Source organism: Manihot esculenta, chromosome 18 (assembly GCF_001659605.2).
Source record: "Manihot esculenta cultivar AM560-2 chromosome 18, M.esculenta_v8, whole genome shotgun sequence".
NCBI classification, from domain to species: domain Eukaryota; kingdom Viridiplantae; phylum Streptophyta; class Magnoliopsida; order Malpighiales; family Euphorbiaceae; genus Manihot; species Manihot esculenta.
Window position 1 is genome coordinate 8,324,226 of NC_035178.2, and position 20,975 is coordinate 8,345,200.

At 29.6% G+C, this 20,975-nt stretch overlaps 2 protein-coding genes across 2 annotated transcripts; one reads left to right on the plus strand and one right to left on the minus strand.

Annotated features, from left to right (window-relative positions):
- The first annotated feature begins 6,758 nt into the window (after positions 1-6,758).
- Positions 6,759-12,049, plus strand: LOC110606188 (serine decarboxylase). The gene is made up of 5 exons (XM_043953608.1): positions 6,759-7,171; positions 10,483-10,714; positions 10,809-11,002; positions 11,098-11,234; positions 11,302-12,049. The coding sequence occupies exons 1-5, from the start codon at positions 6,859-6,861 to the stop codon at positions 11,860-11,862; spliced, it is 1,437 nt and encodes a 478-aa protein (XP_043809543.1). The 5' UTR covers positions 6,759-6,858; the 3' UTR covers positions 11,863-12,049.
- A 1,703-nt stretch (positions 12,050-13,752) lies between these two features.
- LOC110605757 (transcription factor VIP1) lies at positions 13,753-18,699 on the minus strand. The gene is made up of 4 exons (XM_021744379.2): positions 18,002-18,699; positions 17,494-17,626; positions 14,667-14,751; positions 13,753-14,253 (listed from the first exon to the last, which is right to left on the minus strand). The coding sequence occupies exons 1-4, from the start codon at positions 18,535-18,537 to the stop codon at positions 13,994-13,996; spliced, it is 1,014 nt and encodes a 337-aa protein (XP_021600071.2). The 5' UTR covers positions 18,538-18,699; the 3' UTR covers positions 13,753-13,993.
- Between the last annotated feature and the right edge of the window lie 2,276 nt (positions 18,700-20,975).

Sequence of the window (20,975 nt, forward strand, 5' to 3'; positions counted from 1 at the left end):
AAAATGGGCGAGTTTTCTCCCCATTCTCGAGCTCAGGTGTATTCATGTCCTCCTCTAGTCATTTTCATGCTGTTTCTTCAATCCTTCACGTTTTTTATAAGTTACATGGTTGTTTTGAAGAAGTTTTAAAGCTTGGATCAAGGTTTGGAGAGCTTGGAAACTTTAAGAGTTTGGGTTCTCCACATCTCAAGCTTTGGGTCGCACCAACCCTCGATCTTCAAGAGGTAAGTGTAGATTCTTGCTTTCCTTGTGTTTTAATGAGGTTTTATGAAGTTTTAATGCTTGAGTATAGGTAGATATGCATGTTAGGGTTTATTTGGGGTTTTGTGCCCAATGTGTGTTTATGTGATGATATGTTGAAGGTTTAGGCTAGGTTATGCATGTGGGAGAGTGTATGAATGATTGGGAAAGAGCAAGTGAGATTATGGGTTGTTTTGATGGTTTTGGCCTATGTGGGTCATAAGCTATCTATGTATGCTTTTGATGTTGTTTTTGGAGTTTAATCGAGCTATTAAGCTCCTTTGTGCATGGTTAAGAGTTTATGCATGTTTTTAAGAAGTTGGGTGCTTGTTTTGAGGTGTTTGGGAGGTTTGGGAGGCGGATATGCACGAAGGCTGAGTTCTGGAAGAACTCAGGTTCGGCCGCCGAAGGTAGTTTTGGCCGCCGAACCTGCCTATGGATGCATGGTTTGGCCGCCTAACCTTGCCCCCGAAAGTTGTGTTTCAGAGCTGGAGCAGACTTTCGGCCGCCGAATCCGCCGAAAGTGATGTTCGGCCGCCGAAAGTGCTTGACTTTCGTCTTTGGAGAGAGGGTTCGGCCGTCAAAAGTGCCCCCGAACCTGCATGACTTTCGTCTCTGGAAGGGACCTTCGGCTGCCGAAAGTGCCGCCGAAAGTGCCCTGTCCAGCCCTTTCATGGGTGTTTTCTATGATTGTTTTGAAGATGTTTTAGGGGGTTTTTGGGGAGTTGTTTATGAGTTGTTTAGGGTATGTTTGGCACCTCACTGGAGTCCACCTTTGTAGGATCGGACCCGAGGAACCAAGGTGTTTAACAGTGTTAGCTGCTTCAGAGTCGGTCCAGAGCTAGTCAAGGTGAGTAGAACATAACTCTTTTAATATTAAAGAAATTAAATGTTCTAAACATGTTCATGCATCACGAGTACCATGATTATGTAATAGGTTGTTTGCATTAGAGTTCACGAATATGTTGCATTGCATGATATGGTGATGATGATGTGGATGAATATTGGATGATCCATTAGCTCTCAGTATGATGTGACATGATATGGCACGATATGACATGTATGACATGATATATGATGGAAAGACCAGGTGTGGCCGTATCGCCCCTGGCATAGAGGAAGAGAAGTCCAGGTGTGGCCGTATCGCCCCTGGCATAGAGTTATGTGAAGTCCAGGCGTGGCCGTATCGCCCCTGGCATAGAGCATTGTTGGACTTGTTATGAGATGATTTTTTTATGTAAAGGGCTAATGGTGACAAATTCATCCTTGATGTGTATTATTTGTGATGTGATGCATGTCATGAAAGCATATGATGTAATAAACTGTTTTTTTTCTATAGTTCTGCTCACTGGGCTTTATAGCTCACCTCTCTCCCCTAACCTCAGGTTTGCAGGGTCAGAGATAGTCAGGAGATCAGTAGGTTATGTCTATGGTCAGGTTATGTAATAGATTAGTAGTGGACATGATGTAAGGTAGAGATATGTAATGAAATGTAAAATGTTATAATGTAATGTAATAGATAGAGTTGTGCTTTGCCCTAGAAGTGTGGTTAATCCCTTTGTACATGGTCCTTATGTATGTTTTATATTGAGGCATGAAAGCCAAGCTTAATGTATGTTGCCCCACGTGAGTAGATGATGAGAACTCTAGTGTTAGGGTTTATGACTATGAGTTGTGCATGCACAGGTTAAGCTTGGTGTATGAAAGAAAGAAAAAGTTTACAGTTTTATGTTTTAAAGTTTTTATGTTATGTTTGATCATGTATGGGATTATACCAGATGTACAGGATGTATGCTAGGCTTGCTACGGGTCCCGGCGACCTTAAGTCGATCTGGATCCTAGCGCCGGTAGCAGTCCGATTTTCGGGTCGTTACAGAGGCTTTGAAAGAATTGGGTGCACTGACTTCCAGGCAATCAATTTTGAGAATCTCCTTGCAGGAACAGGTGCAATAGAAGCATCAGAAGGCTTCTGTTCAAAGGTTGCAGGTGCTTGATCACTAGATTTGTCTTTATTTTGAGGTTCTTTTAGTGTAATGGGTTGGCTGTTAGATGACTTTTCCTTTGGTGAGGCTACAGGTGATGGTTGGATTGTTTGAAGGGGGAGATGGTTGAGAGAAGGGTTCATTATAATTGGGTTGCTGGGGTTGTGTAGATGGCCCTGCAGAAGGGTCTACTCCAAATGATACCTGAAAACCTAAAATTCAATCTAAAACCTCCAACTCCATCAGAAAACAACTTCTCTAAAATTATGTCTATTTTCTTTTCAACTATTTCAATTCTGAGTGACCGAAGAAACATAGAACTATCTTTGTCTTGAGCTATAGACTGTTGCAGCTTGGAGGTATCACTCAATACATCACCCACCATCTTCAATTTCTTCTGAATGGTTCTCATCATTTTGAAGGTATCTTTGGAAACCTCAACTTTTTCACCAAGATTTGCTCTCATTTCCTTTGAATTTCCAGAACTAAAACTGGATAGAGAGTCTTCAGATTCTTCTTTTTCTTTTCTTTTATCTATCTTCTCCTTTTTTTTCCTTTCTTTTCCTCATTGCTACTTTAGGTCTCTTTTATTACCAAAGTTTGAGAACCTTTCTTCTCTTTTATAAGATTTACTTTCAGGTTTTTGAAAAGCAAAGTTAAGAACATCCCATAAGGCAGGCTTCCCATTGAGATATTTTTAAGAATTTCCTTGTAAATCAAATAAGTTAGATTCAACTTCTATTTGGTTAGGAGATACCACAAAATACACCAGTCAAGCTTATTAAAGTATGTATGAGTTCCTATTTTAGGACATAGATAGTAGATGATGAAGCTATGCAGAATGCCAATTTGCTAGGATAAGGATGAGATATTTGTTCTTTCTTTTGAAAGGTTGCTATTGGGTATAAGGATATCAATAAAACATATTCATCGTGCCTATTCACTTTCTTGAATGACTAAATCTTGTTTCCCTTATTCTTTACACCAAAAGCAGAGACAAGCAAATCAATTTAAATATCATATACCTGACTTCTAATTTCACTCTAAAAGAGTTATTTTTCTCAATTTCTTACAGGGATTCATAAAACTCTTCAATCAAATCAGGGTAGTATTTCTCGTTTGTTTTCATAAAACTTTTCCAACTTTGGAATACAAATAGTTCTAATAACTCGAAACCCAAATTAAAGAAGAAAACCCATTAGATGTATTTTGGTATAAAAATGTTCCTCTTGACATGCGATAACTTTTCCTTTGTCTTCACTTTCTTTGCAACAGGTTCTGAGATGGTGATCCCGCTACTTCAATAATAATAATAATAGGAGGAAGAGCTAGAAGGAAGTAGATGCACAAGTAATATTCACGTTTTTTAAAATAATGTTAAGAGATGAGAAATAATGGAGTGAATAAAAACATGTATGATGATTTTGTAGTACAATCACAGATAACTCAATTTAATTGCTTCCTAAATTTGTATAAATTATTTTTTGCATATAAATAATGGCTAAAATACTATAATTTTAGAAATTTCCGCATTTAGCATACACTTTATTATTTATTAAATTAATAAAAAATGACAAACTTAATATCAAATATCTAGGAGATATTTAAAGAGTAACATCAAAATATTATATCAAAATTTAAAATTAGATGTAAAAAAATTGTTATAATTATGGATAACTCCTAAAATAATTTGATTAAAGATAAAAAAATAATTAAATCGTTGTATTTAATTATAATTATAAAATCGTTGTATTTAATTATAATTATAGTTAAAACTTTAAAATTAACCAAAATTATTTTAAAATTTTGATTCTAATGGCAACATTTGTAAAAGGGTGAAGTCCAAAATTTAAATAAATCTGTTGGTTATAAATAACTAAGCAAATAAAAAAATATAAATGTATTTACATTTTTTTACAAATATAAATATTTTAATAAATTAAATAATTTTCTAACACTTTTACGGAAAATCTTTGTAGAATAATCGATTGCGATAAATTAAGTTAAAATTAAAAAGATTATCATAATAAAAATATATACTTTTATTAGCAAATATAACAATAATTATTAATTTGCCATCCTTTAATGGAAGAAACGTAAAAGACAAACTCAGCATGGAGTTAATGAAGGTAAGAAAAAAAAAATGTCTCCGTTTATAATTTCTATTTAAAAAATATTTTTTATAGAAAATAATTTTCAATAAGATAATTTATTATTTAATTTTAATTTAAAAAAATTTATTAATAAATTTATATATATATATATAGATCTTATTAAAAATATTAAGACCTGAAAAATAATTTTTTTTAAAAAATTAATTTTTTATAAAATAATTTATTTTTTTATTTAATTAAAAAATATTTATCATTTATTAAATTTTTTGAATATTCTAAACATTTAAAAAATACAGAAAATATTCTTTTAAAAAATATTTTCTTTGAAACAAATATAGTCTTAGTTCGAATAAGAATTCCGTAATAATTTAATTTAATTTAATTTATTAATTTTTTACTTAAAATGAAACTAATTATTTTTAATTTAAAAAATTATTTACAAAAATTAAACTTTTATATAATGTTATAAAATTTAATTTAATTTTTTTCTCACGAACATAAATTATTCCAAATGAAGAGATACATTCAGAAAGTCCAAAGATTTAAAAGGTAACTTATCCAATTTTTATTAATAATTAGTATAATAAATAAAATTAATTAATTTCAAAAAATAGATTAAATCCAACATTTTAGAACTGTCTTTTAAGATTTTGATGTTCAAACTATAAAGTCTCGAAATTAAACATTAGTAAATAAAAAAATATATAAAATCTCAAAATTAGACATTAGTATATAGAAGAAAATATTATTCATCTGCTAAACTAGATTTGAGTTCTCATATTTTTAATATTGGGGTAATTTTTATATGCAATCCTTCAATTTCAATTCATTCTAATTCTAATTTAAATATCATAAAATGCTGTTTACATACTACTGCAGATTTTTAAAATTAATAAAAATAAATAAATATCTTTTTTTTCCCTCTCTATCTAATAAGATCAACTTATTTTTTATTTTCTTTTTCTTTCATAAAAATACATACTACTAAGTTTATTTTACTTAAATTGATAATAATATTAAAATTAATTATATTTATAGTAATATTTAAGAAAATTTATATATTATTTTATATCAATACTAAATATATTACATTTTGTGCAAGAACTATCGAGTTATATAAAAAAAGGAATACAAAAGATAAAGGCCCAAATCATTAAAAAAAATCAAATTAAAATAAACAAAATTAAATTCGACACGAATCAAAATAGATAATAAAATAAAATAAAAATTAAAATTAGACTATGCAATCATAAATATAAATTAAAATTAGATGATTAATCATGTATGCCATTAGCATCAAATTCATCGATTTTATCTATATGTATCCATTCATCGGCATGATTTCCAAACTTCGGAGTTGGAATTGACCAAGTAAGAAACCCACTGAAAAAAACATACAGAAGCACAACAACAAACGATAAACACCGACACCACTGGAATCGCATCCATCGGATAAATACACCATCGCAGAAAAATGTACAATACCATTGAAGTAAGAAAAACTAAAGGCAACCAACATGCAACTCACAAGCAAGTAATAGGACTTCAATAACAGAAGATATATGCGGACATAAACGAACCGAGGAAGAAGATGTCGCAAAGTCCAACCAAAGAAGGCTAATGAAAGCATTGACCACTACAAGTATTGATGCGATCTGGCGATAGTATAAATATTTAAAAGTTATTAATTTTTGGCTATTCCAAATAAAAATTTTGGCTATTTACAATTTAATTGAAAATTTTAAAAGTAGTATAATTGCTTAAAGTTTTATTTATATCAAAAGTCCGAAGTTTTTTTTGTTATTTTGTGATTTAATTCAATTATTTAAAAATTGGTAAAATTATTGAAAATGGCAAGTTTTATTATTTTGTATCTAATTTAAAATTTGAATTAGAAAAACTGTGTTTTGCTGATGTGAAAATGCTATCTAACTTATTTTATTATATTTATATGATAAATTTCATTAAAAAAATCTAAAAAATAACATTAAAATATTATACTATTAAAATAATATAAAGATTGAAATTCTAAAAATTTTTATATTTTTTTAAAATAAAAATAAAAAATTAGAGGAATAGAACTTGACACCTCTTAAATTTATTCGAATACACTTACCGTTAAATTAAGTATGTGAGTGCAAAAAAAAAATTCTTATACTTAAGTTAAATTTTCATTATAATCTAAATTTAAAATATATACATATTTATAAATTTATTTCACGAGTATAAAACTGTACAATAAATAAAACTAATAATAAATAATTTTCAAAAAAAAAAAAAGTAATAACTAAGTGAATTTCCACCCGCCAAATAACGATTAAATAGCGCAAAGGCTCTGCCTATAAATAGTCACATGTGAAGGAAAGGCGAAGTCCCTCTGCACTTACCGTTTCGGTTCCCTCGATTTGAGCGATAGCCATTCGCACCTTTCTCTCTGTGGCATTTCCAGTATATAGTTGCTTAAAATCCATTTTCATTTGAAAAATCTATAATCTAATTTCTTGTTTTTAGACTCAAATCCTATGGAATTTGCGGCGTATGTGAATGGAGAAAAGGCGGGGATCTTGGCGGAGGAGTTCGATCTGTCGGCTGCGAATGTGATGGCCGTTGAGCCTCTGCCTCCGGTTGTAACGGCGGATGATGCGGTGGGAAGTAAAGATGGAAAGAAACAAAATGGAAGAAAGATTGTGTTAGGCAGAAATGTGCACACCGAGTGTTTTGAGGTCACAGAGCCCGACGCTAACGATGACTTCACTGGTGATAAGGAAGCTTATATGGGCAGCGTTTTAGCTAGGTATCGACAGATCTTGATGGAAAGAACCATGCATCAGATAGGTAAATGATATTATTAGGTTTCAATGGAATTCCCGTTGTCTGTTTCTTTGGTTATTTGGTTCGTTATAGCTCTATTTGGTACGATTGGCCTTGAGGTTATGGATGAAGTTTCTTACAGTTCATGTTAGTGTTTGCATAGAAGTTGGCGTTGGTTGAGTGAGCTTGGAGATTTGAAATTTGTTTCAGTTCCAACTAGGTTTGACATTTTACACTCAGACTACTTGTTTCATGAAAAATATATTTTTCATATTTTTTTTATGTTTGAGCTTTGAAATATTAATTAATAAAAAATATTTTTCTAATAAAAAATTAACAGCATGTTTAATTACATAAAATAGGCATGTTTTTTAAAAAAAATTCCTTATTTTTTAAAAAATTAAAAAATATGTTATTTTAATTTTTTTGTTCTAATTAAAAAATAGAAAATAAATTTTCGGTTTTATAAAGTGTGTTCGTTATTGTTGTAATTTTTTATTTGAAAATATTTTTAAAATAAAAAAATTAAAAACCAAAAACCATAAATACAGATTATTTAAATCATTATATTTCTTTATAATGTTTATGAAGTTGTTATTAATACTTTCAAATCTTATCTTCATCGGTTAAATTCAATTTTTTAAATATATATTTATTTAATTAATTTATAAAATATATTTTATAAAAAAATTAATTATTTACTCCTTAAACTATAAAAAAACTCATTAATTAACTTTTTAATTTTAAAAAATACATTAAAATGATTGAATTTTAATAAAATTATTAATTAATTTTTTATTAATTTTTAATTTTTAAATATTTTATTATTTAATTTATATAATATGAAAAAACTAATTAATTAATAGTTTAATTTTATAAAAATATATATTAACTCTTTTCTTTGTATTAAAAGAATTTTAAACCTTTTATAAGAAAAACACCTACTATCAAATGAAATTTATTAGTTGATCTCTTAATTTTTAAAAATATATTAAAACATTTCTAAAAATTAAAAAATATACTAATTAGTCATTCTATTAGTTTAGCTGTGTTTTATTATTTAGATCCCGCAGTAAAAAAATATTCGATTTTGTAAAAATATTTACTAATTTGCTTCTAAAAATATTTACTAATTTGCTTTTTTGTATTGAGAACATTTTAAACTTTTTTACAATGCTTAAATGAATAGATGGATTAATTAGTATATTTTTAAAATTTCAGCGATATTTTAATATATTTTTAAAATTAAAATGATTAAATAGTGAATTATCATATATTACAAGGACTAAATAATAAATTTTTATTTTTGTAATATTTAACAGCTAAAATTATAAATTGAATGTTAAGATTAGACATTGAATTTCTGATAATTAATTTAATTTTTATGATAAAAAAATTTATTAATTAATACATTGATTTTAAAAATACATTAAAATATTTTTTTAAAAAATATTATATATTTTATAAAAATAATTTAGTATATATTATAATCATTTATAAAATTATTTATATCGTATTTAAAAAAACATTTTGTTATTTTATTTTTATATAACAAAGAATAGTTGTGCAAATAAATTTTAGAAAACAGTTTTGAAGAAATAAATAATAAAAATAAAAAAATTGTTTTTAATTTTTAAAAAATAAAAATTAAAAATCGCATTTTATAATAAAAGTGAAAAACACTGAAATAATTATTTTTTAAGTTTTCTTTCATTAGATTAAAAAATTAAAAAATACAGTTTTTCGAAAATGAAAAACAAGAATTTCATGTGTAGATAAACTTTATATTAATAAAATATGATTTTTAATAATTACGTTTATATAATTAGAGATGCATAATTTTTTATTTTAAATTAATATAAAATTATGATTTTTTTTATTTTAAATTAATATAAAAATTAAGATGGAGTGTATTATAAAAAAATAAATATATTTTTTTAAAAAATAATGATAATAAATTCTTTCAAAATTGTTCCCATATTGTAGAAATTTCTATGATGAATAAATAGCTTTACAAATGAATGAATTAAATCAAATTAGAAAATAAAAAGATTTATACAAACTTTTGGTTACCACTTTATAGAAAATCATTAGATATAGATATGTTAAATACCATTGACTCGATCGTTGAAAAAATATCTCTATCAAAACATTATGTTCATATTTTTTAATTAAAAATAATTTTTAATATTACATAAAATAAATATATTTTTTTAATTTTTCATGGAAAATAAATTTAAAAAAATAAAAATAAAACTGACATAAAAAACAGAAAATTATTTTATTTTAAGAAAAACGTCATCCTCTTTTAAGAAAAATAAATTATTTTCTACGCTTTAAAATTTATTAATATATTTTATATTTTAAATTAAAATTTTAACAATAGAAAATAGGTTATGTTATCAGAAATTTATTTACATGTCTTTCATAAAAACTATTTTTCAAGTTATTTTGGCAAAAAAGTGGAGGTTAAAGGTGTTTAAAATGACTTACAAATATATGTGTTATGCTAAAAGGGAAAACTTGTCTGGAATTCTATCCATGACACATCTCCCAAGAAAAAAATCACATAGCAGCCGCCCTCATGTGTGCCGGGTTCAATGATAGATCGATCGACCTAGTAGTTTTCCTATGCTAATATTCTCTGTTATTATTTAGAACTGGGTTTAAGTTATTGTTGTCTAGTTTATTATTCATAGAAATCGAAGAGGAACAAGTTGGATGCATATTAAGTTCTTTTTGGTTTTGATAGTAGTCGGTTTCTCTCGTTTTAGAACGAGGTCAGTTCCTGAAGATATAGTTTCAAAACCTATCAAATCATATGCAAGCAGGTCGGTCTAATATTACACGATTCAGTTTCATGATTTGAAGCGGATCGGACTGATCACACAGATGGGCCTACCGAAAGAAAGTCTTGCCCGATGATGTGATGAGAAGTAAGGAAAACGAGTCTAGTCACATCGGGTCCGTCAGCACGCGCATCAAAAGAATTAAATGGTCGCCTGATATTGAGAAATGCTTTCGTAAATACGTTCAGAGAGAGGGACGTGAATGATAGGTAACGCCTGAATAATAGAGAGGGAGGAATGTAGGTTTACAGGTTGCGCTATAGGAGGAAAAAGGATAAAAGGGTAAAAGGAAAAGAAATAAAAAGGAGAGAAGTAATCTCTTGGACTAAGCTTACAAGTGTTTGGATTGTTATTTAATAGAAATGCTTTTCAGAGACTTGTTATTTAATAGAAATTCTTTCTAAAGTTTACAAGTATTTGGGTTGTCAATCTAGCAAATAGTTAGAAGATTCCAAATGTCATATCTGATAGTTTTATCTGATACAGGTTATCCATATAATCTGGATTTTGATTATGGTGCTTTGGCACAGTTTCAACATTTCTCCATCAACAATCTTGGTGATCCATTTATTGAAAGTGGTTATGGTGTCCATTCAAGACAGTTTGAAATAGGTGTTTTAGATTGGTTTGCCCGTCTATGGGAGATAGAGAAAAATGAATACTGGGGTTACGTAACAAATTGCGGCACAGAAGGAAATCTTCATGGGATTTTATTAGGGTGAGTATTTTTCACCTCTGGCTTTGTTGTGCTTCTTTAGTTCCTGTTGGTTATTGAGTGTCTGAAATGAGTGGAATGGTTAAAAACCATGCAGGAGGGAAGCGTTTCCAGATGGGATTCTGTACGCATCACGAGAGTCGCATTATTCTGTATACAAAGCTGCTCGCATGTATAGAATGGAATGTGTGAAGATAGACTGTCTAATATCTGGTGAAATTGATTGTGCGGATTTCAAGGTTAAACTACTTGCTAACAAGGATAAACCAGCCATCATCAATGTTAACTTGGGTATTTTTCTTACTGTTAGGCATATAAAGTATAACATTGTCTTTCTGCAAGCATATTACTAATTTGTTTCAATGTGCTATTAATTATTAATGCAGGCACAACTGTGAAAGGAGCTGTAGATGACCTTGATCTTGTCATACGAACCCTTGAAGAAAGTGGATTTACACACGATCGGTTTTATATCCACTGTGATGGAGCCTCATTTGGACTTTGTTTGCCTTTTGTCAAGCGGGTAAGTGATGGTTTTATCTGGCTGTTACTGTCAGTCTATTGGGCTTATTATTGCTTGTGGTGAATAGGCGCCGAAGATCACTTTCAAAAAGCCCATTGGTAGTGTGAGTGTTTCTGGTCACAAGTTTGTCGGCAGTCCAATGCCATGTGGTGTACAGATAACAAGGATGAAACACATCAATGCTCTCTCAAGAAATGTTGAGTACCTCGCTTCAAAGGATGCTACAATCATGGGAAGCCGCAATGGCCATGCTTCTATCTTCCTTTGGTACACTCTCAACAGAAAAGGCTACAAAGGATTCCAAAAAGAAGTGCAGAAGTGTCTCAGAAATGCTCATTACTTGAAGGACGGACTACGTGATGCTGGGATTAGTGCTATGTTGAATGAGCTGAGCTGCACAGTTGTGTTTGAGCGGCCTCGAGATGAGGAGTTTGTGCGGCGGTGGCAACTAATTTGTGAAGGGAACATTGCACATGCTGTGGCGATGCCCAATATCACTGTTGAAAAGTTGGATGATTTCTTGAATGAATTAATTGAGAAGCGCTCAACTTGGTATCTGGATGGACAGTTTCCATGTATTGCAGCTGATGTGGGAAATGAGAATTGTGTTTGTGCTCTGCACAAGTGAAGAATTTTCAGGAATGGTAATTACTCTATTGTTCTTGTAGTTTAATTATGTTTGATTGCTGAGTTGAAGTTTCCCTACGTTTCCGTAATTTCATATATTCTTGTTCATTTGTCCTACGAAGAAATCTTATAATACAATCGTACAATAATTATTAATGTGCAAACTGTTATACATGCAATATGTCACAAGTCAAGTGATTGCCTTCTATTAGGTATTTGGTTCAAACTGAAAAAAATTGATTGAATTGAATTAATTTAAAAATTCAATTTGATTTTTTATTTATTTCGATTTGATTCAATTTTTAATTTTAAAAATTTCAATTATTTCAGTTCGATTTAATTTTAATAAAAAAAAATTAAAAACCAAACCGATTAGTGATAATAGTATATTATTTTTAATAATATAGAGATAGTACATCATATTAAAATTAAAATATTTTAAATAAATTTTAAAATAAAAATAAAGTGTAAAAAATAAAAATTTATTAAAATTTCAAATCGAAATAAATTGAATCGAATCAGACCGGTCGATTCGATTTTAATAAAAATCTATTCGATTCGATTTTTATAAATACTAAAATTTTAATTTTTAATTTATTTAGTTCAATTCAATTTTAAAGCAAACCGATCGAATGTTCACTCTTTATGCAATTATCTAGCATGTTTTCTCATATATATATATCATGTATATATATCATGGTAATTTAATGATCGATATCTACATTAACATAGAAATCTATATCTGGTCCAGCTGCACTTGCTCCGCTGATCGACTTCCCCTTGTCTTTCCTTTTTGTTTCATACTTTCTTCTCTCTTTTTGTCTGAAAAGGTCAACAACTTCCTAGCTGAAGGACGCAAACCCCCTACAGATTTCAGCTATTGTGTAAATTTAAACTCTTTTTTTTTATTATTCATTTAATTTTAATTTAGAATCAAATTCAAGTTTTTATAATTCTAAAATAATTTGAGTGCCATTAAATTTAAATTTATTAATATGTAAATCCAGACTTAAACATTTGATCGTGGATAAAGTAGCATGTAATCGTATTATGATGTCATTCATAAGAGATTACCGTATTGCAGTCCCAAAGAGGCTTAGAGAAAAAAAAAAGTCGTAAATGCTGATGTTTAATTTTATGTTAAAAAAATAAATAAATAAATAAAATCTTCATGCTGCTAATTAGAAGAAATTAGAAATCCACTGAAAATCAAATAGAGGAAATGACTCCACAAAAAACAATAAATACGCCACGCTAAGTTTTTGTTGCAAATAATTTTAAATATTTAAAAGAAAAATTACTATTTAATTAAAAATTATTATTTAATCTTTTTATTATAAAAAAATTCATTAATTAATCACTCAATTTTAAAAAATAAATTAAATAATAATTAAAATTTTAAAGAATCTACTGATCTTTCAATTAGTTCATCACTCAATTTTAAAAAATAAATTAAATAAATTAAATAATAACTGAAATTTTAAAAAATTTATTAGTCCAAATAATTTTAGTCATAATCTATTGGCAAAAATTTAAAATATCTTTATCAGAAAATTAATTAATAAATTTTTTTAAAATTTAAAAAATATTTTAATATTTATTTAATTCAAAAAATTTAAATATATTTTAATGTATTTTCATTAACTATCAAAGTTTTTTCATATGACAGAAATTAAATATTAATTTCTCCATATTTTAACTTATATTTAGTTTACATCCATCATATTTAAATATTGATGGATGTAAATATAATAATGAATTATAGACCACTATTTCTTCATTAATGTAAAATTCATCCCCTAACAAATTTAGGAAAATCCATACATTTTATCTCATCCCATGATCAACCAAGGATCAATTTTCCTCATTCTAATTTATCCATACATGAATATTACAGGAAGCAACCATCCATCAATATTTCACAAAAGACCTAACTTGTTTCAACATGTTATGATTAACATCTGTCCTAAAGAGAACGTAGTTTTTGCTTGGTGTCACAAGCAACTCAGAAAAAAACACAACTTTTACTAACGCATGTACAAGCTTACATATACAAGATGCTAGCTAGTTGAAATTTTAGTTCCTAATTTTGCAACATTTGAATACAAAAGATTCAAGCTTCTCAACAAACACTATACCCTCTGGCTGAAGTTTGTGAAGCCAGGATGGGGCTGCTCGTTGAGAGTCTGGTTGTTGGCAGATGGCTGAGGCACGTGTCGCTGCTGCTGCTGGTGTTGCTGGGCTAGGGAACTGCCAAAGTGATGTAAGACCGGTTGATGGGAGGAGAACAATGGAGTCGATCCTCGGTTGAAAGGGTTTCCACTGACAGATGGAATTTGTCTAGTTGCTATCTTAAGCCGCTGCACCTCTTCCCTCAATGCTTCATTCAAAGCTGCAGAAGTAGACCACAGAAAGGTGCATAAATAATATGCTTGATTTAATTCCTATAAAAGATTGGATGAGAGGGGAAAAGAAAAAGAAAGTGATTATGTTTAAAAGGATTGTCCACAGTATTATTCCAAAACCGCATAGAAAGAAGTTCCGTATTGCCTGATTTATCAAAATCTACGTTGCATAACTATATGCATGCACACAAGACATGCATGCATGCTAGGAAGTCACAAATGGAGGCACATCCATGTCAATTAAACTGTTTAAAAGATAGATATTCAGATACCAGCAGGGAGAATTTAAGCTAAAGTAACATTTAAATGTTGAATGATTAGAAAAACATGATTACTCAAGTTCCATGGCTCCTAGATGCGTAATTAAAATAGCAAAAACTGTTCTTTTTGGCATGCATACCGTCTCTAAGTTGTGCTTGTTGCTCCATAGCCTGTAATCGCAATTTGAGTTCCTTATTTTCAGTTGTTAATCCAGTAGTGTCTCTCTGCATCAATAAAGGAATATGCATGAGCACTAATTTCCTTGTATTTTTTTTCCCATGTTTTTGCTCATGAAATTCTCTCTTTATAAAAGGAGAATTTACTAATAAAAGAAAATTACTTAATTACAAATAAGATGTATGAGATATCCTTTGCATGAAACATAGAAGAGAAAAATTAACAAGTGATGCCATACAAAAATATAGCCAAAAACTAAATTTATCCCATAGTAAATTTACTCGTTAGGTTTTTAGTAAATTAATTAACACAGCAGTTTTGTACTTATAACATGGGGTGTTGTCAAGCTGACTAGCAGCTTCGGTATGTACAAACTGGCATATCTATGAACCGTGCACCCTTATTATAGCACAATAAATTTACACAAGCAGCACTGAAGGTGAGAAAGGAAACCAGATACTTGCTTTTTATAATTTTCAATGAGCATTATGGCATCAAATCTTGTGGCAAACACAAGTAAAACATGCACCTACCATGCCCGAAATCCCATCATTATGTACAAAATTATTACATAGATGTTGAACAGAAAGTGTACCTCATCCATCATTATGTACAAAATTATTACATAGATGTTGAACAGAAAGTGTACTGCATCTTTGTTGACTTTGGTTAACATTTCAAATAAAATACAAGACATGTATGAAGGCTCCATTAACTTCATGGAGAATGTTTTTGTTTTCAAGTAAAATATTTCCAATAAGGCTAGTTTCATTTTAAAAAAAGAAAATCATTAGGGTTCCATTTCATTTCCAAGAGAAACTTTTCTGTATTTGCAGGACATGGAAAAAGTGATAATGGAAATATTTCACCAAGCAAAGAGAAAATTAAGCTGTTCTGAAGAAAATTAACTTCTTGTTTCCAAAACAGAAAGAATTCACAAAAAGGTGTAAGCAACCTATAAGAAACCAGAATAGGCATGTATCCATTGGTCTATCAATCATCCCCAACAGCCACTAAACACTGGCAACAAGCATACTTTACGCTCTTGTGTTTAGTAATTTTCCTTCATATTTAATTCACAAAAGAAAATTTTTACTTTTTGTAGGCCAAAAAATTTTTATAGTCTAATAAAGAAATATATATTTCCCAATATACTCCAAATACCATAACATAACTTTTTAAGTAATTTTCAGAAAATCTTTTCCATCAACAAATTATTCACCAAGAAACAAATTGAGCAAATTATATTCTGCATATTAATAACTAGACAATAGTGACATATTTGTTTAGCCTATACTGGTAATATGAAACTGTTAATGAACACTGAAAACATGATAAGGAAAGCCTAGCCTGTACTTCTGATGAAATTTCCAAATATAATTATTTGCAGATATTGCCAAGACAGACAAGCTAGAGGGGATGTTAATACAGCATTTAATGGATAACATTAAAAAATTACAAAGATTTGACTAGCAACTTAAATAATTGCTTCTGGCTTGTTTTTACTAAAAACACTATCAACCCTTCAGCACAGCTAGTCGCAATGAATGCGAGATTATTCCTAAACCTCCAATCAAAATGACCAAGAAATTCTACAAGCTAAGCTAACTGGAACATTCATTATTGCTTACTAGTTCTGACTCATGGATTATAGATAGGCAGATGGCAAAAGAGGGGGGGTAAACACATCTCCACCTTGGTCAGCTCTTGGGAATTTCAAGACCATGTATTGTGGAAGGTCCCAGGTGGCCTGCAGGTATAGTTTATGGATGCTTTTCTCAAGGGGCTAAGGCTAATATCTACTACTAAAGATGATGTAAGCATCAAAAGTCAGCAGGTATGGGAACAGATTCAGCAGAATGGTATGTTGCATAGTTGCTACACAACATGTATGGTTGGATGAGTTGTACATATGCATTGCAAACATACGAGAGTTTTTAAATATTTTAACATGTGAATAGGTGCATACTGAAGTAAATAGTTTTGCATACTCAAGTAAAATGCCAGTAAAATTTTGCAGATTGAGAACAAAAGAGTGTAAATTTTATTCAAACCACTGTCTTGCAATGCCTGATCCAATGGGCCGTGCACCAATTGGGAATGCATAACCAATGTCCAGGAACAACCGGGTTATTACAAGGAAATAAAAATTACAATATGGGATTAGTACACGTTCTTGACATGGTTCCAAACATAAAAAAAGGATAATATGGTTTCCTAATATAGATCTGTGGACAACGACATAGACAAAAAATGAGACAGCATTGGTGAGGCAAATTTCTTAAACATAGGCACTTGCAGAATTGCCATAACATGAATTCTCAAATTTGACAAAGCTGAGTAAATTGTATTATAAAAAAAAATAATTTTAAGACTTCTGAAAATGGCAGCTGATTATATTTCGGGGAGTTTTGATGGAACTCTGAAAGGCAGCTACTTTATTCATTTGCACACACTAATGTAATTATACATACTACAAAGTGCAAAAGATTACAACAGGACAATAATGGATGCATGATCACTTCTATATTAACTTTTCATGATGCTCGTTAAAAGAATCATAATAAAGCTACTGCTCAGCATAGCTCCATAAGAAAAAAGAGTTAGTTAGAGGTTGCACGTCAATGAATTGTCTGTGATTAACAAACAGAACATTGCAGATCCATGCATACATAACCTTCAGCGTATCATACATTAAGGAAGCACAATTTCAGTATGAGACATGGAATCCATTATTATATTTGTTTGATATGCAAGAAAATCATCAAGTAAACTAACTCCTTAGATACCTGTAACTTTGTGACCTGTGCAGACAGGGTTGTTGCTTCTGACTGAAGTGTCTGCACTTTCTTCTCCAGCTCATTTGTGTATCGTATCTTTCTCTCCTTTGACCGTGCTGCAGATTGTCTGTTAGCAAGAATCCTGCAATAGAACAACGTTTCATAAGAAACCAATGTTCCTAGCTCTCTGTAATCATCCCCTTGATGTTATACTTACAGACAAATGGAAAATGGACTCCCTAAAAAAACAAGATTTGCATATGAAGCTCAAGCATTGGATTGGATTAGAAAACTAGTTTTGAGGGGGGCTCACCTATAATCATCACTACAACTCATCTAGCTTCTATTCTAAAAGAAAACTAGCACAGAAAAAACAAACAATTCATGGTATCAAACCGAATTTTGTTATACCCATAATTTATACTATCATTCAACCAAGAAACTAGCATAAGAACGATGATGTCCAAATAATGATACATGCAAATAAAAGGGATAAATTAGACAGGAAAGCTCACACCTTTTAGCTCTCTTGGGATCAATCAAAGCAAGCTCAGCAAGTCTATCAGGACCTGTAGTTTTATTAACGTCATCGACCATAACAGAATCTATGTCAAACGACAACGTAGTAAACCCATCCATCGAATTGCTATGCCTGTGGTGGACCCTCTTTTCTCCGGCTGCCGTCGCCGCAACTTTCCCGCCAAACTTCTCATCTCCAACGCCAGTCGTAAGGCCCAACCCATCAAAGAAATCCGAGTCTACGGACAGGCTCCGGAGGTGGTTGATGGGTTTGGGCTTTGTATCAGGGCCATTGAGAGATGCGGAGTCATCGGATAAGGAGCCACAATCGACGGCCAAGGGAAGTGGTGTAGGAGCAGGGAGGTCGAGAGAAGAGAGGTCGAGGTCAGAGGGGTCGAACAGGAGGAGGTCGTCGAACCGGAAGGAGGTGTCGGAATGGGCCCGTCTGTGGTGGGTCCCACGCTGTGGGGTGTCGGGCATCTGCTCTATGTCCATCGCCATCGGCTGTTTCCCGATATACTTAGCTGGGTCCATTTCCTCCACCGGCGGCGGTGGTTTGGGTGGTTGGGTGTAGATGTATTTAGAGATTGATTGTTCGGAGGCGTAAGTTGCAGTCACTGAAACACACTGGTTTATGTTAAGTTCCGTTGACGCATGAATTTGTCAGCGTGACAGGGGCGTGATTGCAACAATCATCCGAAATTTAAAATTTTATATCGAATATAAAGGCAAACGAAGGATCAACAATTGAATTGTTTAAAATACTGTTAATTATTTTAATTATAAAGATTTTATTTAAATTTTAAGTGAAATATAATTTTATTATTTAAATTAATTTTAAATATAGAAAAAAATTTTAAAATATTATAAAAATATTTCAAATTTGTTTAGTAAATAATGTTAAAATATTATTATATGATTTCAACAAAAATTATTAAATGTTAAAATTTTACTATTAATTTAAATATTAAATAATTCGGCATTCATAAATTTAATTTCATTAAAGTAAATTTAAAAATTTTTATATTTTATTTTTTTAATTTTTAATTTTTATTTAATAAAAAAAATTAAATAATTCAAGTAATAAACATTTATCGTGGTTGTGTCATGCACTTGTCGTCCTAACGACTGGTGGAATATTTGTCGTGGTTGCCTCATTGACCTCTTCTTTTAATGGCGGATGCAAGCTAAACACCGGTGATGCTTGCAAAGGAAATTGAAGATATAATGGTGGTGGCGGTGTTCTTCATATCATCTTAGGGTTTGAAAATGTGGCTTTAGGGTCCGATTGGATATATGCACGTCCACGGCAGCTGAGATTCGAGCACTTCTTCATGGTCTTCATATGGCTTGCAATGAGTATAGGCGTTTAATTATCGAAATGGAATTAAAGGCAATTATTGCCCTGCTTTCTTCAGCTGTAGATGCTCACTCGCGGCTTGAAGGATTTTATGGCAATAATGAATATATCGATCATTTACGATAAAAATCGTAATTATATTTTTATTTTTTTTATAGTTTATATATTTATAAAAAATATGACACTAAAAAATTTATTTTAATAATGACTTTATTTAGTAAGTTTTTTTTTTCTTTATTTTTTATATATCTATTATTTTTTAATTAAGATATTAAATTTTTTTTTAAATAAAAATTAGAGTTTGGAAGAATATTATCTAAAAACTCTTAAATTTATTTAAATACACTTATTACCATATTATGTCTGTGAATACGATATTGAATTATTAATACTTATTTGTGTTGTCAAAAGTAATTAATTAACCAATATTTCTAAATCACTCATAAAAACATTTATATATTTTATAAAATCAAACACTTTCACTATTTGGTGAAATAGAAAGTTAATTCAATAGGAATTTTAATTATATTAATTAAATAATAAAATTAATTATTTATTCAAATTAATATATTTAAGAAAATATAGAAAAAATCTAAAATTAGAAATACAATAAAATTAATAAAAATTCTACATAAAAATAAATAATAAATATCTACACCGTGAAATATAATGTGCAATGTACATTAAAAAGACTAGTTATTTATGAGTGGCAAAAAATTGCAAAAACTAAAATTGCCTAAAATGTTCTTAATGTTTTATGTTATTTATAATTATATAATCTTTATTATTTAATTAATTTTGGAGTTCATAAATAATTAGAATTATTAATCTAATTGTAGTTAACTTCTACTTAATTCTTGAAAAGAGAATTATACTTAATTTAAAATGACTTTTATAAGAAAAATTAATTAAAATATAATATTCATATTTTTTAAGGAAACCATATGAAAGTTTTATTTAATTTTTTTATAAAAGAAAAAATCAATTTGATTGAAATCTAAAGTGCTCAAAAATTCTTTTTTTTTTTAAAAAAAATTTTAGAGGCACTTACAAAAAAATTACTCTAAAGTTTGTTGAATTTTTTAAATAGGATTCTATAATTTAATTTTTGACACAAAAAATTATAGGATTTGAATTCGTTAATAAAATGAGATTTTTTTTATAATATTATTAATAAATATTAAAATTAAAATAAATTAATAATTATATTTTAATCTTTAAAATTTTATAAATAGATAATTTAGTCTATATATATTTAAATTTAATTATAGAGTTTTATTTTATAATAAAATCATCTCTTTCGTTATAATTTATCCTAATATTTTTATACATTGATTACTAAATAGTATAATTTCTTATAAATAAGTACTTATTAGTGTTATACAACAATCATACAAAGTAAGCAGTAAGCTGTTACTATAAAATAGAGTTATGTGACAAAAATCTGATAAATCAATACACAATCCCACTCATAGAAAAAAAGGTTCGGACGACCATGATGCCCTAGAATCGAGAGAAAAAAATATCCGGCCTCAGGACAGATCGGCTTCAAGTCGAACAGATTCGCCCTCTCAACTTTAAGGCGAGACTCCATAAGAAAGTTACTGTTAAC

Excerpts from the sequence above, each read along its gene's own strand:
- LOC110606188 (XM_043953608.1), top strand. The coding sequence starts at position 6,859 with ATGGAATTTGCGGCGTATGTGAATGGAGAAAAGGCGGGGATCTTGGCG. Across the intron at positions 10,715-10,808 it reads CTTCATGGGATTTTATTAGG|GAGGGAAGCGTTTCCAGATG; the intron begins GTGAGTATTTTT and ends AAAACCATGCAG. Across the intron at positions 11,235-11,301 it reads GTTTGCCTTTTGTCAAGCGG|GCGCCGAAGATCACTTTCAA; the intron begins GTAAGTGATGGT and ends TGTGGTGAATAG.
- LOC110605757 (XM_021744379.2), bottom strand. The coding sequence starts at position 18,537 with ATGGACCCAGCTAAGTATATCGGGAAACAGCCGATGGCGATGGACATA. Across the intron at positions 17,627-18,001 it reads GATCCCAAGAGAGCTAAAAG|GATTCTTGCTAACAGACAAT; the intron begins GTGTGAGCTTTC and ends GTTCTATTGCAG. Across the intron at positions 14,752-17,493 it reads CACAGGTCACAAAGTTACAG|AGAGACACTACTGGATTAAC; the intron begins GTATCTAAGGAG and ends TTATTGATGCAG.